Here is a 16,921-nt window from a genome sequence, read left to right as displayed (position 1 = left end):
ATAACACTATCAGATCCGCTATAGTGCCAAACCTTTCTCTGAATGTTAGAAGGCCCTCAACTGGACAAAGACATTCATAAATAAAGCAGTTCTGGTTATGGTGGTCATTATGTCCCACAAAGATAGCAAACATTGTTTCGGACAAAGTTCAGCTCTCCATAAGGAAAACAACCAATCATGTAATACATTTTAAATGTTTAAAAAAATCATATCTATGAAGAGTCCTCATAAAACACTAAACACAATGTGTGTGTGTGTGTGTGTGTGTGTGTGTGTGTGTGTGTGTGTGAGACAGAGAGAGAGCAAGTTCATTCATGTATAGCTCTTACAGCAGCTCCTGTTCTTTAAGTAACACATTAGGTTTGTTTATTTATGCTTTACAATCCCTCGAGCTGCTCCTCTATGATCTATTCTACTCTTGCACAAACTCATCGGGTTGTAAAACCTGTTTCTCCACACTGAGCTCTGCAAGAGAATCATAAGGACCAGTGTTGGGGAGTAGTTAACTAGAAGTAGCTAAGCTACTAACTTAACTACATTTTTCAGTAGCTTGTCAGTAGCTCAGTTACTTTTGAAACAATGTAGCTTTTCCAGTAGCTAACTTTTTCCAGCAGGTATCTGTGTAGCGCGACCCAAAGCTACATTCGGTTTTGTGTTTTGACGAGCCTGCGATGCATTGAAGCAGCTCAGAGTTTTCTTCTGGTTACGCCATCTATTGTTTCATCGCGCATCTTGCGGCTTTACAGTTCACAGAGAAGAGATCGACTGATGATTATGTAGAGGACGTACAGGAGTGGGTTGAAAACTTCACACAAATCAACTAGTAAAGTTTACACTTGATTTATACAAACAAAAGATTAAAACGCTGTCTGCGTCGAAGACTTTAAGCACATACAGGTGAATAATAGCCTTTTTAAATTGATTATCCTGCTATATATATATATATATATATATATATATATATATATATATATATATATATATATATATATATATGCAGTTTTGTCTACTCCTGTTTATCAAAGCTGCTTATATTTTGTTCTTGCATTGATGTGACATGATTTTGCACTTTGACAGTCAGTTTGAGATATAGACTACATTTGAGTATTTTATATTTGGATAGTTTACAAAATAAAACTGCTCTTATCATAATTGTATTTCATTGTGTTGTTTTAAACCCCACACATTGAACTTAAAACATTCTTCATTAACGATTATTCAGTTATTTGCAAATGCAATTTAAAAAAATCTAAGTAGTTTCGATGTCGCTAGCTACATTTTGGTAGTAACTTGTAGTGTATCTAACTATTTTTTTCAGAAGGGTAGCTTGACTGTAGTTTAACTACTTTCATGTATAAGTAGCTTGTCAAACTACTGTTTCAGAGTAGCTTCCCCAACACTGATGATGACAGACTGACAGTCTCAGAGTCTGAGGACATGAAGAAGTGAAACAAGAAGCGATTATAGAGTCTGCTCTCGCTCATTATCGGCTCCTCCTCTCTCTCTCTCTCTCTCTCTCTCTCTCTCTCTCTCTCTCTCTCTCTCCCTCCCTCCCTCCCTCCCTCCCTCCCAGCAGTCGCGCCGAAACTCCTCGCATTATTACTGCGCTTTCGGTTCCTGCAGGGATTCGATTCAGCTAGTCGTTTCAAAGATTCGACTCATTTGAATCTTTGGATTAAAGGATTAGTTCACTTTTAAATAAACTTTTGCTGATAATTTCCTCACCACCCCCATGTCATCCAAGATGTCCATGTCTTTCTTTCTGAAGGTTTTTGATGAAAACAGTCCAGGGTTTTTCTCCATATAATGGACTTCATTGGGCCCCAAACGGGTCAAGGTCCAAATGACAGTTTCAGTGCAGCTTTAAACGACACCAGATGATGAATAAGGGTCTGATCTAGCCAAACCATCAGTTTCTGATAGAAACCCAGCAGTATTTATGCTATTATTTTACCTCTTATCAGACGAGCGTGATCATCTCTGAGCTCAGCCATAACTTCCGGAGAGTGAGGTCAAATTAGATTGTGGTCATAGATATATCGATAGTAGATGCCTCATTAGCGACTGCACGGATCAGTAGAATCAGGTATCTACGATCGATATATCTATGACCACGATCTAATTTGACCTCACTCAGTGGAAGTTATGGCTGAGCTCAGAGATGATCACGCTCGTCTGATAAGAGGTAAAATAATAGCATAAATACTGCTGGGTTTCTCTCAGAAACTGATGGTTTGGCTAGATCAGACCCTTATTCATTATCTGGTGTCGTTTAAAGCTGCACTGAAACTTTCATTTGGACCTTGAACCGTTTGGAGCCATTTGAAGTCCATTATATGGAGAAAAACCCTGGACTGTTTTCATCAAAAACCTTCATTTCTTTTCGACTGCAGTAAGAAAGACATGGACATCTTGGATGACATGGGGGTGAGTAATGTGCATCCACAAAAGTTTTCATTTGATGTTCACTCGCACCCTGTGAATCGGTTCACCCGAGTCATGAATAAGAGTCGGTTCACACAGAGCGATCGGATCGTTAGTTCGTGCAGAAGGCGTCTCGCGCGTCCGCCGGTGTCGGTGTGTGTGTGTGTGTGTGAGAGAGAGAGAGAAAGAGAGAGAGCTGGTCGCTCTTATCCGAGGACTGTAGCAAACTAGACATTCCTGTGGCGGGAAAGCAGGGTCTCACATCCATGCTGCTGCTGGTTCCAGTAAATGCGCTCGAGGAATGCCGGACACGCGAGCGCGCCGCTGGTGAGTGAGTGAGTGAGTGAGAGCGACTTCTGCTCATGGAGTTATGATTTCGCAATTCATATTTTGTGTTGAAATGGCTGATCACAAATGACTTGCAATTGTATGGCTTTCATGCCCATGTCCCTAATGGAACGGGTTATGGGGAACTCAATATTCTGCGTACATTCTAATGGACATCACTTTCCTTCTCCGGTGTTTTTTTCACGGTTGTTGCCATTCAAATCGTATCAGACGCGTCTAGATCAAGTGCCATTTCATATGCATGCTTTTGAGCAGGACATAGGGCAAAACAACACTGCGTAAATAAAGCTGCACGATATGATGAGAAATGAGAAATGCGATTTATAACTTAAGTTAAATAATGTGATATTCGATATGCGATACGATAATGCCTTTTTAGCTGTGTAAAATCTATTTAAATTGCATTTAAATATATTTTAAAATGAAAGTGATATAACCAATATATCTGTGTTTTAGCATTACATATACAGTAATGTCATTTTTTAACATCAATGTAAACAAAAACACACACACACACACACACACACACATACACACACACACACACACACACACACACACACACACACACACACACACACACACACACACACACACACACTATACCAAACTCTTTGCTCAATTTATAGTTATTTTAACCTGAAAACGTAACATCAAGACAACAAACACAAAATCATCTGAAACTAGAGGTGGACGATTACTTATTGTTATTTTAATTTATCTTTGATATTAAAAATAAGAGCAAAGATGCAAATTAAAAGCAATAGTACAAATTCTATAAAACAAATAAACAGAGCTTTATGTTTTTCAGGTGGTAGCATTCAAGTAAACAACAATACCGAAAGTGAATAATCAAATGTAAAAAGCTCTGCATGGTCTTCACATGAATGAAATATACATTGATTCATATTAAATCTGCTCAGGTGATTCTCACTTTATCTTCTGTTGTTTGACAGACAGCGGCAGGTTTACTGTATTAGGCCGCTGTCACTTTAAGAGCGAATGCACGGATCCTATTGACACGTTTCCTTAAGACAAAACCGACTGCGTCTGCATGAACACTCACCAAGACGAGCCTAACGAAAGACGAGTGTGTGTCTTTGACCGTTCGAGTGCAATAAGCCACGAAAGAGAACTGAATTCAGGACTCGCACGCTGTCTGAGAGGCGGCTTTCTGTGCGCTTCAAGGCCTGTACACACCGGGACGAATATCGCGCGCGCTTATCGCCAGCGTTTTTCGTGCCGTTTTTCGGCGCGTCTTGAGTGTTCACACCCAAGCGATTTTCACTGGCGCTGCGCCGAGTGAACGTGCACATTCAGTCGATGCGCTCCCGGTACACAAGATGGCGCTGCGGCACTTACGCTTCTGACACTCGCTTGTCACACAGAAGGAGAAGAGAGACAGTATTTACGTGCTTGCCAAAACCAGAGACATATTATGTATATGGACAAAACCATTCACACACTTTTTGCTAACTGGCAAGCAGCATTAGCAGTTCATCTTCTTCTTTGTCTACTTACTACTTCTTCGTCGTATCAATGCGTGCTCGGCAAGACCGTTTTGTGCTTGAGCGCCACCAAGTCGTGTTTTACTGTCACTTCAGCAGCTCCAGGCACGTGATCAAAAGCGGCGATCTCATTGGTCGGACAGTTTTTTACGCGCCGCGTCAAAATAAAAAAACGAACCCGATGCGTTTTTTTAAAAATGACGCTTTTACGCCTGGCGTTTTGCGCGTCGGTGTGAACACTCACATTGGCGCCCATTGTTTAGTCCCGAGGCGTTAAACGTCGGCGATAAACGCGTGCGAAAATCGTCCCGGTGTGAACAGGCCTTCAGGTGTGTGTGTCCGTTAATACCGCAATGAGTTGTTTACCAAGCATGAACGCATGCACTTCCATGGGCTGCGCGGAAATTATTTTTTCAAATAGGCTAATATGAGCGGAATCGGACTGGACCACTTTCTGTAACGTCGTACAGGCCGAGAGAGCCGCTCTGCACTACCGCGGGTTCACTAACTTTCGCACGGATATAATCTGTGTGTTATCTGAAGGTTTCAGATCCAGTCAATGTAACACCTGTAATTCTGCTGTTCCAGGCAAAGATATGCATATGCACATATATTTGAGCATGGGCGTCGGAAGCAAACTACGGAAAGCACCTTATCATTGAGAGTTGTTTTAGTGTAGGGGTAAGACGCAAGTTTTTGACGCCAATCGACCCGCGGATCGAATCCGCCTTTTGCCGAACTCACTCACTATCACATATCAGATCGGAAATGCATTTATTTTCAATTAAAATGAAGAAAATATTAGAAAAGTGGAAATAAAGCGTCTTACATGTGTTTAATAATAAAGAGACAATAAAAGTGGTCCCGCACACATGCAATGGCTGCATGGTTGCAAAACGCCCATCTATTTGAGCCATATTTTTAGGCAGCGCACATTTGTTGTAAATGTTAACTGTGAATCAACAAGATAAAAGCTGACATAAACAATTGGCAGGAAACTAAGGGTACGTTCGCACTTCAGTTCAGTTTGTTTGGTTCGTTTGGTCCGGACCAAAAAACAAAAACAAATCATATAGTCTTGGTCCGATTAGCGTTCACACTGGCATTTTTAACAGCGAACCTAAAGTTACCGAACCAAAGTCATAGGGATACGATCACAACCTGATTGGTCGGCTTTTATGGCGTATATTTTCGTGACGGAGCTGCTCACGAACATTCGTAACAATGCTGTGTGCTGATTAAACGCCATCATCTCGTGCATGTGGTTTTATTTTGACCAGTGGAGAACTCACGAAGAGCTCATCAAATGCTCATTGAGAACAGCCGCAGGATTTCCTCCGGTGTGCAGAAACGCAGATCTGCATATATTGATGAGGCTCTTCACCTCTCGCTGCTCCACGTTTGCCCTCTACTCATTGTGGATACACCGATCTCTCCGCGCCGTCAAATCAGCTGACTTGTAGCGTCGCATCTTGTGACATCACGTCCTGTTTTTGGTTGGTTCACATGTCTTTGGTCTGTGTTGCGTTCATATATCAGTGGAACCGCACCAGAGTTGGTCTGGAAGTGGACTGAGACCCGTCTCTTCATCGCCTCGCTCCGCTTGTTTGGGTCGCTCTAGGGTTGGGATGGCAGCTTCACATGTGTTCAGATGAACCGCACTAACCCAACAATCACACCAGGGGTCGCTTTAATCCAACCAAACATACAAGTGTGAACACACACTAAAAAACGATTCTATCCAGGGCTGGGGGTCTTCCGTAATGCCTCTGATTATCTTTAAGCGCCACTGATCAGGATTTGTACATTTTAGGGCTGCACAATATATCGTTTTAGCCTAGTCACATAGTCACATCACAGGATGTGCGATGTCAAGTATATGGATCGTAGCTGCTCCCCGGGTCAGAACGCATGTGATCCGTGAGTTAACTGCAAAGATTAACCATCATAGAGTGAAAGTTTATCATGTGCGTGTTTTTAAGTCGAGTCAGGCATCAAGTGCTCGTGCGGGCATTAATTTACTTTTGAGCTTAAAAGGACACGTGCACACTAATGCCCGTCTCGGCGAGTATCCTCAAACACAGTCGGTTACGTGTTGTAAACGCTTGAGAAAGAAAACAGATGCGTGTCATTATATTAGGTTCGTGCATTCGTCTTAAATGGACAGCAGCCTAATGTACACTTTTGTAGCATTAAAGGATTAGTTCACTTTTAAATAAACTTTTGCTGATAATTTACTCACCCCCAAGTCATCCAAGATGTCCATGTCTTTCTTTCTGCAGTCGAAAAGAAATGAAGGTTTTGGATGAAAACAGTCCAGGGTTTTTCTCCATATAATGGACTTCAATGGGCCCCAAACGGGTCAAGGTCCAAATGACAAATTCGTCTGAAAAGAGGTAAAATAATAGCATAAATACTGCTGGGTTTCTCACAGAAACTGATGGTTTGGCTAGATAAGACCCTTATTCATCATCTGGTGTCGTTTAAAGCCCTTTGAAGCTGCACTGAAATGGTCATTTGGACCTTGACCCATTTGGAGCCATTATCTGATTCCATCCAAAACCTTAATTTCTTTTTGACTGCAGAAAAGTTTATTTAAAAGTGAACTAATCCTTTAACCAAGATAAATAAACTAATTATATTAGTTATATTTCATTTATACAGTGAAGACTGTTATTTTACATTTGATTATTCAGTTTCTGTATCTGAATACTGTCAGATTTACCTGAAAAACAAAGCACTGCTTGTTTCAATCATATCTTTCTTCTACTGTATTTATCTGTACTTCATTTATTATTTTCTATGCAGATTCACGTCCCTACAAAATCAGCACAATTATTTTAGAATTATTCAATCTTTTCAAATTGAGCTATTGAAATCATCTGGTGAAATTGTTTTTATATCGCAGAACAACAAAATATTGGGCCCCACTTTTTATTAGGTGGCCTTAACTACTATGTACTTACATCGGGAAAAAAAAGTAAAATGTACTTACTTTGTTCAAATTGTATTACAAAACACCTTTGCTGATATTGAGGTGGAATACGGGTAGGGTTAGGGACAGGTGTGGTGGTGTGGGTAAGTTTAAGGGTAGGGTTAGGGACAGGTGTGGTGGTGTGGGTAAGTTTAAGGGTAGGGTTAGGGACAGGTGTGGTGGTGTGGGTTAGTTTAAGGGTAGGGTTAGGGACAGGTGTGGTGGTGTGGGTAGGTTTAAGGGTAGAGTTAGGGACAGGTGTGGGGGTATGGGTCAGTTTAAGGGTAGGGTTAGGGACAGGTGTGGTGGTATGGGTAAGTTTAAGGGTAGGGTTAGGGACAGGTGTGGTGGTATGGGTAAGTTTAAGGGTAAAGTTAGGGACAGGTGTGGGGGTATGGGTCAGTTTAAGGGTAGGGTTAGGGACAGGTGTGGTGGTATGGGTAAGTTTAAGGGTAGGGTTAGGGACAGGTGTGGTGGTATGGGTAAGTTTAAGGGTAAAGTTAGGGACAGGTGTGGGGGTATGGGTCAGTTTAAGGGTAGGGTTAGGGACAGGTGTGGGGGTATGGGTCAGTTTAAGGGTAGGGTTAGGGACAGGTGTGGTGGTATGGGTAAGTTTAAGGGTAGGGTTAGGGACAGGTGTGGTGGTGTGGGTAAGTTTAAGGGTAAAGTTAGGGACAGGTGTGGGGGTATGGGTCAGTTTAAGGGTAGGGTTAGGGACAGGTGTGGTGGTATGGGTAAGTTTAAGGGTAGGGTTAGGGACAGGTGTGGTGGTATGGGTAAGTTTAAGGGTAGGGTTAGGGACAGGTGTGGTGGTGTGGGTAAGTTTAAGGGTAGGGTTAGGGACAGGTGTGGTGGTGTGGGTTAGTTTAAGGGTAGGGTTAGGGACAGGTGTGGTGGTGTGGGTAAGTTTAAGGGTAGGGTTAGGGACAGGTGTGGTGGTGTGGGTAAGTTTAAGGGTAGAGTTAGGGACAGGTGTGGTGGTGTGGGTTAGTTTAAGGGTAGAGTTAGGGACAGGTGTGGTGGTGTGGGTCAGTTTAAGGGTAGGGTTAGGGACAGGTGTGGTGGTGTGGGTAAGTTTAAGGGTAGAGTTAGGGACAGGTGTGGTGGTGTGGGTAAGTTTAAGGGTAGGGTTAGGGACAGGTGTGGTGGTGTGGGTCAGTTTAAGGGTAGGGTTAGGGACAGGTGTGGTGGTATGGGTAAGTTTAAGGGAAGAGTTATGGACAGGTGTGGTGGTATGGGTAAGTTTAAGGGTAGGGTTAGGGACAGGTGTGGTGGTGTGGGTCAGTTTAAGGGTAGAGTTAGGGACAGGTGTGGTGGTGTGGGTCAGTTTAAGGGTAGAGTTAGGGACAGGTGTGGTGGTATGGGTAAGTTTAAGGGTAGGGTTAGGGACAGGTGTGGTGGTGTGGGTCAGTTTAAGGGTAGAGTTAGGGACAGGTGTGGTGGTGTGGGTCAGTTTAAGGGTAGAGTTAGGGACAGGTGTGGTGGTATGGGTAAGTTTAAGGGTAGGGTTAGGGACAGGTGTGGTGGTGTGGGTCAGTTTAAGGGTAGAGTTAGGGACAGGTGTGGTGGTGTGGGTAAGTTTAAGGGTAGGGTTAGGGACAGGTGTGGTGGTGTGGGTAAGTTTAAGGGTAGGGTTAGGGACAGGTGTGGTGGTGTGGGTAAGTTTAAGGGTAGGGTTAGGGACAGGTGTGGTGGTATGGATAAGTTTAAGGGTAGGGTTAGGGACAGGTGTGGTGGTGTGGGTCAGTATAAGGGTAGAGTTAGGGACAGGTGTGGTGGTGTGGGTCAGTTTAAGGGTAGAGTTAGGGACAGGTGTGGTGGTATGGGTAAGTTTAAGGGTAGGGTTAGGGACAGGTGTGGTGGTGTGGGTCAGTTTAAGGGTAGAGTTAGGGACAGGTGTGGTGGTGTGGGTAAGTTTAAGGGTAGGGTTAGGGACAGGTGTGGTGGTGTGGGTAAGTTTAAGGGTAGGGTTAGGGACAGGTGTGGTGGTGTGGGTAAGTTTAAGGGTAGAGTTATGGACAGGTGTGGTGGTGTGGGTAAGTTTAAGGGTAGAGTTATGGACAGGTGTGGTGGTGTGGGTAAGTTTAAGGGCAGGGTTAGGGACAGGTGTGGAGGTGTGGGTAAGTTTAAGGGTAGGGTTAGGGACAGGTGTGGTGGTGTGGGTAAGTTTAAGGGTAGGGTTAGGGACAGGTGTGGTGGTGTGGGTAAGTTTAAGGGTAGGGTTAGGGACAAGTGTGGTGGTGTGGGTAAGTTTAAGGGTAGGGTTAGGGACAGGTGTGGTGGTGTGGGTAAGTTTAAGGGTAGGGTTAGGGACAGGTGTGGTGGTGTGGGTAAGTTTAAGGGTAGGGTTAGGGACAGGTGTGGTGGTATGGGTAAGTTTAAGGGTAGGGTTAGGGACAGGTGTGGTGGTGTGGGTAAGTTTAAGGGTAGGGTTAGGGACAGGTGTGGTGGTGTGGGTAAGTTTAAGGGTAGGGTTAGGGACAGGTGTGGTGGTGTGGGTAAGTTTAAGGGTAGAGTTATGGACAGGTGTGGTGGTGTGGGTAAGTTTAAGGGTAGAGTTATGGACAGGTGTGGTGGTGTGGGTAAGTTTAAGGGCAGGGTTAGGGACAGGTGTGGAGGTGTGGGTAAGTTTAAGGGTAGGGTTAGGGACAGGTGTGGTGGTGTGGGTAAGTTTAAGGGTAGGGTTAGGGACAGGTGTGGTGGTGTGGGTAAGTTTAAGGGTAGGGTTAGGGACAAGTGTGGTGGTGTGGGTAAGTTTAAGGGTAGGGTTAGGGACAGGTGTGGTGGTGTGGGTAAGTTTAAGGGTAGGGTTAGGGACAGGTGTGGTGGTGTGGGTAAGTTTAAGGGTAGGGTTAGGGACAGGTGTGGTGGTATGGGTAAGTTTAAGGGTAGGGTTAGGGACAGGTGTGGTGGTGTGGGTAAGTTTAAGGGTAGGGTTAGGGACAGGTGTGGTGGTGTGGGTAAGTTTAAGGGTAGGGTTAGGGACAGGTGTGGTGGTGTGGGTAAGTTTAAGGGTAGGGTTAGGGACAGGTGTGGTGGTGTGGGTAAGTTTAAGGGTAGGGTTAGGGACAGGTGTGGTGGTGTGGGTAAGTTTAAGGGTAGGGTTAGGGACAGGTGTGGTGGTATGGGTAAGTTTAAGGGTAGGGTTAGGGACAGGTGTGGTGGTGTGGGTAAGTTTAAGGGTAGGGTTAGGGACAGGTGTGGTGGTGTGGGTAAGTTTAAGGGTAGAGTTAGGGACAGGTGTGGTGGTGTGGGTAAGTTTAAGGGTAGAGTTAGGGACAGGTGTGGTGGTGTGGGTAAGTTTAAGGGTAGGGTTTGGTGTAAGGGAATTGTCAACAGTGTAATAACAAATGTAACTACAGAAATTAATTACAGACGTAATTACATGCAGGTATTTTTCAAAATGTAAGTACAAAAATAAAAACATGTATGTACACAATAAGTGCATTGTATCAAATTATTAATTAAAATGTTAGTACATAGTAGTTAAGGCCACCTAATATAAAGTGGGTCCAAATATTGCAGTGTAAGTTTTTTAAAGCAGCTCTTGTACATTTGCAATATTTTTATCATTTCTAAACATAAACAATTAGTTAGAATTGATGTGAGATGCTCTAAAATTCAGTCGGATTATCTTCACACCATGCCTGTTAAAATGTTAAATATCCATTGATAACTCACAAGCGTTAGCCTCTGTATCGCCGTGTGTAACGGAGGAGAAGGAGACGGGAACTGAGGAACATTGAAAGGCTTTAATAAATAAACAAACACAAACTGAAAGCCCCTCACAGATGACTGCCGCACACTAGGGGTTGAACGACTTCCAATTTTTTCAAGTCGACATTTATGTGATGAACGTCGAGTCAAAGTCGACTAGTCGCTGATGACGTCATTAATAAACAAATAACCCTGAACCTTGAGCTGAGACGCGAACACAAGTTTTCTTATGCACAGGACAGCTATTGCATAAGTCACAGCGCTGCCCATAAGGTTATAGCTCCTACTACAACAGCTTCTGTATCAGTTCTCTTGTCTTTGGGTCGTTATATTTCTCACAGATTTCTGCTCGTTCTGAATCAGATACAGATAAAGTAGCACAATAAAGATTATGTAGGCTATGCATTAGTGGAGAGAGCGATTGCGTGTGAATTAATTCTACTTGCCAGCGTCTCTCTACTAACAAGCTGTGAGTTTTAGTTACTAAGAAATATGTTATAACTTTTCAGTTTCTAAGCTATTTTAGTGATACATCACAGAACAGTGTTGATATATTTCTGCGCTACTGAATGGTTTTGTGTGAGGCGCGCGGGCACGATCTCCGCGTGATGTGCGAGCTATGAGTGTGTGTGTTACAATGCAGCACGCATTTAGAACGGTGATTAACTGACCTGTACAATAAGAATGCATTCTCCCGATCCATTTTGAGCTTCCTGGTGGTATAATCAAACATGTCTTGTGGAGAGCTCTCTGTATTTATTTGTCATTTTTAACTGTTGGAAACAGAGCCTGCATGCATGTCAGGAAATGGCTTATCCTGTCGCGCCCTCTATAGGCCAGCGACTAGTCGACGTCAAGCTTAAAGCGTCATGGCAGAGCATTACAGTCGACTAGTTGGTGCAACCCCTACCGCACACACACACAACAAAACGAAAACAAAACACAATGTAAAATCCAATCTCGTCCTTCACTGTCGTCGCTCCTCCTCATCATTGCTAAAGTCCTCAGCCTCGCTGCTCGCCACACTGTGGACGTCTCTTTGATAAGATGCCAAAACAACATCTTTAATCTGGTCTCTGAAAGGTCGCAGGATCAAACCCCTCAGAGAAGAGCAGAAATAAAGCAAGTCGTCCTTTAAACCGTGTCTCTTCTGTCCACAGATCTCACACCTGTTGATCCTCGACAACATGACAGCGGAGTTCAGCAACTTGACGTCACTCTTGAATAATGTGACTGAGTTTCCAGACCCCATGGCGAGATGCTCGCTAACCAAGACCGGGTTTCAGTTCTACTATCTGCCCATCGTCTACATCATCGTGTTCCTCACGGGCTTCATCGGGAACAGTCTGGCCATATGGATGTTCGTGTGTCACATGAGGCCGTGGAGCAGCATCTCCGTCTACATGTTCAACCTGGCTCTGGCGGATTTCTGTTACGTGCTCTCGCTGCCTTTTCTCATCTTCTACTACTTTAACAAAACAGACTGGATATTCGGGGACGTGCTGTGCAGACTGCAGAGGTTCATATTCCACGTCAATCTGTACGGGAGCATCCTCTTCCTGACGTGCATCAGCGTGCACAGATACTCGGGCGTCGTGCATCCTCTGAAGTCGCTCGGCCGGCTGAAGAAGAAGAACGCCGTGCGCACAGTCGCCCTCGTGTGGTTCGTGGTGGTGGTGGGCATCGCTCCCATTCTCTATTACTCGCGCACGGGGCCCAAGAAGAGCTTAACCACGTGCTATGACACCACCACGGAGGACGAGCTGCCTGGGTACTTCGTCTACAGCATGTGCATGACGGTGTTCGGCTTCTGCATCCCGTTCATCATCATCTTCAGCTGTTATGGGGGCATCGTCAAGGCGCTCATTTGCAACGACATGGACAACGCGCCTCTGAGGAAGAAGTCCATTTACCTAGTCATCATCGTGCTGACGGTTTTCGCGGTCTCCTACCTGCCCTTCCACGTCATGAAGAACCTGAACATGAGGGCGCGACTGTACTTCCAGAGCCCGGACATGTGTGCCTTCAACGACCGCGTGTATGCCACCTACCAGGTGACCCGAGGCCTGGCCAGCCTCAATAGCTGCGTCGACCCCATCCTGTACTTTCTGGCCGGAGACACGTTCAGACGCAGGCTCTCCAGAGCCACCAAGAAGTCCTCCAGGAAAGGAGATCACCCTCTGCAATCCAGGAGCGAGGAGACGGCGCTGAACAGTCAGCCCGAGTTCGTCCAGAACGGAGACAAATCTGAACGCCTTCCCTCGGACTGAAGGGAATTAGAGTATTGAAATCATCGTACTGTGGTCAGTGTTACTCGTGTTGCTTTTAACATGTCGGTGTTCGTCTAATGTGATTTGCGGAGTAACTGAAACTGAATGAGCAATCACTAACCATGAGGCTAACCTAACAAGCCAGTCCTTTCCAGAAAAATACGCTTTTTTGTGTGATTGTTGCAGGCAAAAATCCTTGATTATGCTCGTTTTCTTAAAAAATGCGGGAAATTTATGCGATGAAATTGTGGGAACATCCAAAAACTGCGGTTTGATGAAAAAGAGAAAAAGAGCACTACATGACAGAAAGTGCTGGGAATATTTACGTCCTCATCTTGTTTTATTGAAGAAGACCTTAATAAACACACGGCTCACATTTACAAAACATTGAGTCAAACAAGTTCTGTAGCTTTACAAAAGGAAAATGCTACAACTTCTGAAAAAATTAATAAATACAGAGGTAGCTTTACAAAACAGACATTTCAGTGCTTCCAATGCACAAAGTGCAATCTCTTAAAGGGTTAGTTCACCCAAAAATGAAAATTCTGTCATTAATGACTGACCCTCATGTCGTTGGACACCCGCAAGAAGAATGAAGATATTTTAGTGTAAATCTGATGCTCTGAAAGGCCTCCATTGGCTCAGTGCACTTTACACTCTCAAGACCCTTAAAAGGCACTAAAGACTAAAGTTACAAAGTCCATCTCACTACAGCGGCTCTACAATAACTTTATGAAGCGATGAGAATAGTTTTTGTGCGCAAAAAACCCCTAAATAACGACTTATATAGTGATGACCGATATCAAAACACAGCATCATGAAGCTTTGAAGCGTTATGAATCAGTGAGTCGATTCAGCGGTTTGAAGCGTTATGAATCAGTGAGTCGATTTAGCGGTTTGGAGCATTATGAATCAGTGAGTCGATTCAGCGGTTTGGAGTGTTATGAATCAGCGAGTCGATTCATGATTCGGATTGCGTGTCAAACTGCTGAAATACGTGACTTTGGCGATCCAAACCGCTGAATCGACTCTCTGATTCATAACGCTCTGAACCGCTGAATTGACTTGCTGAATCGACTCGCTGAATCGACTCGCTGATTCAAAACGCTTCGAAGCTTCATGATGCTGTGTTTTGAAATCGGTCAACACACCGGGAAACTGCTTTGGTCTTTTGCTGTTATTTTTGTTGGCCAATGGGAATTTGCGTGCTTCATCATGGTTTCAGCGATATCTGTGGTTTCTCCACGGGGTTTGCAGCTTTTCGATGACGTTCGCTTCGGGTAATTACGTCTCTTCAAAACATTCCCATGGCAACAGGGGGAAATGGCGGCTCTTGTGTGAAGTAAACCAACATTTTTCAACTTTCAATGAAAATGCGGGGATTATGAAATCATGCTAGCCCCGCATATTTTGCACGCGGAAATAGCCAATTTACATAAATTTACATAAATATGCGGACTATGGCTGATTATGCATTAAATCATGCGATCGCATAATCACGTTTTTCTGGAGGGACTGACAAGCACTGTCATTTTAGTAGAGGATGCTTCACTCTTGAAAATAAAGGTCTCGAAGAACGTCCACTAACGGTTCTTTATAATGATTGAAATGACAAAATGGTTCTTCTATGGCATCGCTGTGTAAAACCTTTATTTGTGAGAGTGAACGGCACACTGTTGTGTTCTCAGTGAATAGTTAAGATGCACTAAATAATGAATTGTCTACCTGTGGCTGTAGTTTGTTTGAAGCATCCGAGATGGTTTGTGTATTGATGTGTATTCATTCTACTGTTACTGTAAAGATGTGTGACTGCATAGATCAAAAGAAATATCAGCCCATGAACTATGAAGGGACTCGTATAACCATGTTTCAAATAGCGTATGTTCATAATGTATTTCTCTTTAATGATCTGTAGTATTTAAAGCTAAAGCAAATACAGAGATTTGAATGAAAAGTCTGTGATGGCTCTTTATTATCTGGTCTAATGTTTGGTGGATGGCTTAAAACAACTGTATTATTTCATGTGTTATTGTTTTCTCAGCTTTCGACTTGTGTAGCTTAAAAATGAATAGTCCAAAAGTTGGAGAGATGAAGATGAATGTTTTGGAAGAAAAGCCTCATTTATTAGATCATAAATCCAGTAAATGTAGTAAAGTGTCATTTAAAGCTGAGTTTATCATCATTACTCAGATTTCAGAGTATCGGTACAGATTCCTGTCATTCAGCTTATTGATAACGCTCTGTTATTCTCTGGGGGGGTTTTGTTCCATATCAACTGTCTTGTCATTCTTCAGTTTCTTCACACCCGACAGGTATCATGGGACGGCGCCAGAGTCACATTGCACAGCTCCCTGTTCTTTTCCCAGAGCGCATTGACTCTTTGTCCCTCTCACAGGAAAGAACAAGACGGGAAGGGGAATGAGGGAGGAATAAATAACACCACATTTTCTTTTCCTCCCAGATTTCTCCTAGCCACTCTTTGTGGGGGAACAAAAGCAGAATGGTTACGGATGCTGGACAGGCTTGGCAAAGGGCCCGGGGACTTACATCGGAGGCTGGGTTTGGGACTTGGTAAAACAAAGATCTGACTTCAAAATGGACTCCGATTGGATGAGCCGTGTTCGAATCTATATGTTGCTTGGCTGCTGTAAATCTAGGGGGTTTCCATGAACAAAGTCCTATTCTGTGCGAGTGTATGTATGTGTGTGAGAGAGAGAAAGTGTGTGTGTTGAAGAGTGCGTAATTGAGCAAATCTATTTCGAAAGATGCTTTGGTTTGATTTTATCCCAGCTAACAAAAATATAGTCGAAGAATTTTAAGTTATGACATTGTTTTTTGTAAATGTTCTCTGAACATTCAAATGCAAATGTTAAAGGGTTGGTTCACCCAAAAATGTAAATTGTGTCATTAATGACTGAGCCTCATGTGGTTGGACACCCGTCAGACCTCCGTTCATCTTCAGACACAAATGAAGATATTTTAGTGTAAATCTGATGCTCTGAAAGGCCTCCATTAGCTCAACTTTACACTCTCAAGACCCTTAAAAGACACTAAAGACTAAAGTTACAAAGTCCATCTCACTACAGCGGCTCTACAATAACTTTATGAATTGGCGAGAATAGTTTTTGTGCACAAAAAACCCTAAATAACGACTTATATAGTGATGACGATTTCAAAACACGGCCTCATGAAGCTTCAAAGCGTTATGAATCAGTGAGTCGATTCATGATTCGGATCGTGTGTCAAACTGCTGAAATTTGGCGATCCAAACTGCTGAATCGACTCACTGATTCATAACGCTCCAAACCGCTGAATCGACTCACTGATTCATAACGCTCCAAACCGCTGAATCGACTCACTTATTCATAACGCTCTGAACTGCTGAATCGACTCACTGATTCATAACGCTCCAAACCGCTGAATCGACTCACTTATTCATAACGCTCTGAACCGCTGAATCGACTCACTGATTCATAACGCTTCGAAGCTTCATGATGCTGTGTTTTGAAATCGGTCATCACTATATAAGTCGTTATTTAGGGTTTTTTGCGCACAGAAACTATTCTCGTCTTCATAAAGTTATTGTAGAGCCACTGTAGTGAGATGGACTTTGTAACTTTAGTCTTTAGTGTCTTTTAAGGGTCTTGAGAGTGTAAAGTTGAGCCAATGGAGGCCTTTCA

At 43.5% G+C, this 16,921-nt stretch overlaps 1 protein-coding gene across 2 annotated transcripts; it reads left to right on the top strand.

Moving 5' to 3' along the window:
- The first annotated feature begins 2,521 nt into the window (after nt 1-2,521).
- On the top strand, nt 2,522-15,191 carry p2ry1 (purinergic receptor P2Y1). Of its 2 annotated transcripts, XR_013817241.1 has the most exons (3): nt 2,522-2,751; nt 12,132-14,030; nt 14,357-15,191. XR_013817241.1 is itself a non-coding variant. In XM_079825929.1 (2 exons), the coding sequence occupies exons 1-2, from the start codon at nt 2,713-2,715 to the stop codon at nt 13,239-13,241; spliced, it is 1,149 nt and encodes a 382-aa protein (XP_079682055.1). In that variant the 5' UTR covers nt 2,522-2,712; the 3' UTR covers nt 13,242-15,191. The 2 variants fall into 2 exon arrangements, 1 of the variants encoding a protein (XP_079682055.1); XM_079825929.1 differs by having other exon boundaries at nt 12,132-15,191.
- Nucleotides 15,192-16,921: the final 1,730 nt, after the last annotated feature.

The sequence above is a fragment of the Gobio gobio genome (assembly GCF_949357685.1).
Source record: "Gobio gobio genome assembly, chromosome: 9".
NCBI classification, from domain to species: domain Eukaryota; kingdom Metazoa; phylum Chordata; class Actinopteri; order Cypriniformes; family Gobionidae; genus Gobio; species Gobio gobio.
The sequence above is the reverse complement of the archived record's forward strand: the minus strand, read 5'-3'. Positions and strand labels throughout refer to the sequence as shown.

Excerpts from the sequence above, each read along its gene's own strand:
- p2ry1 (XM_079825929.1), top strand. The coding sequence starts at position 2,713 with ATGCGCTCGAGGAATGCCGGACACGCGAGCGCGCCGCTG. Across the intron at positions 2,752-12,131 it reads GACACGCGAGCGCGCCGCTG|ATCTCACACCTGTTGATCCT; the intron begins GTGAGTGAGTGA and ends TTCTGTCCACAG.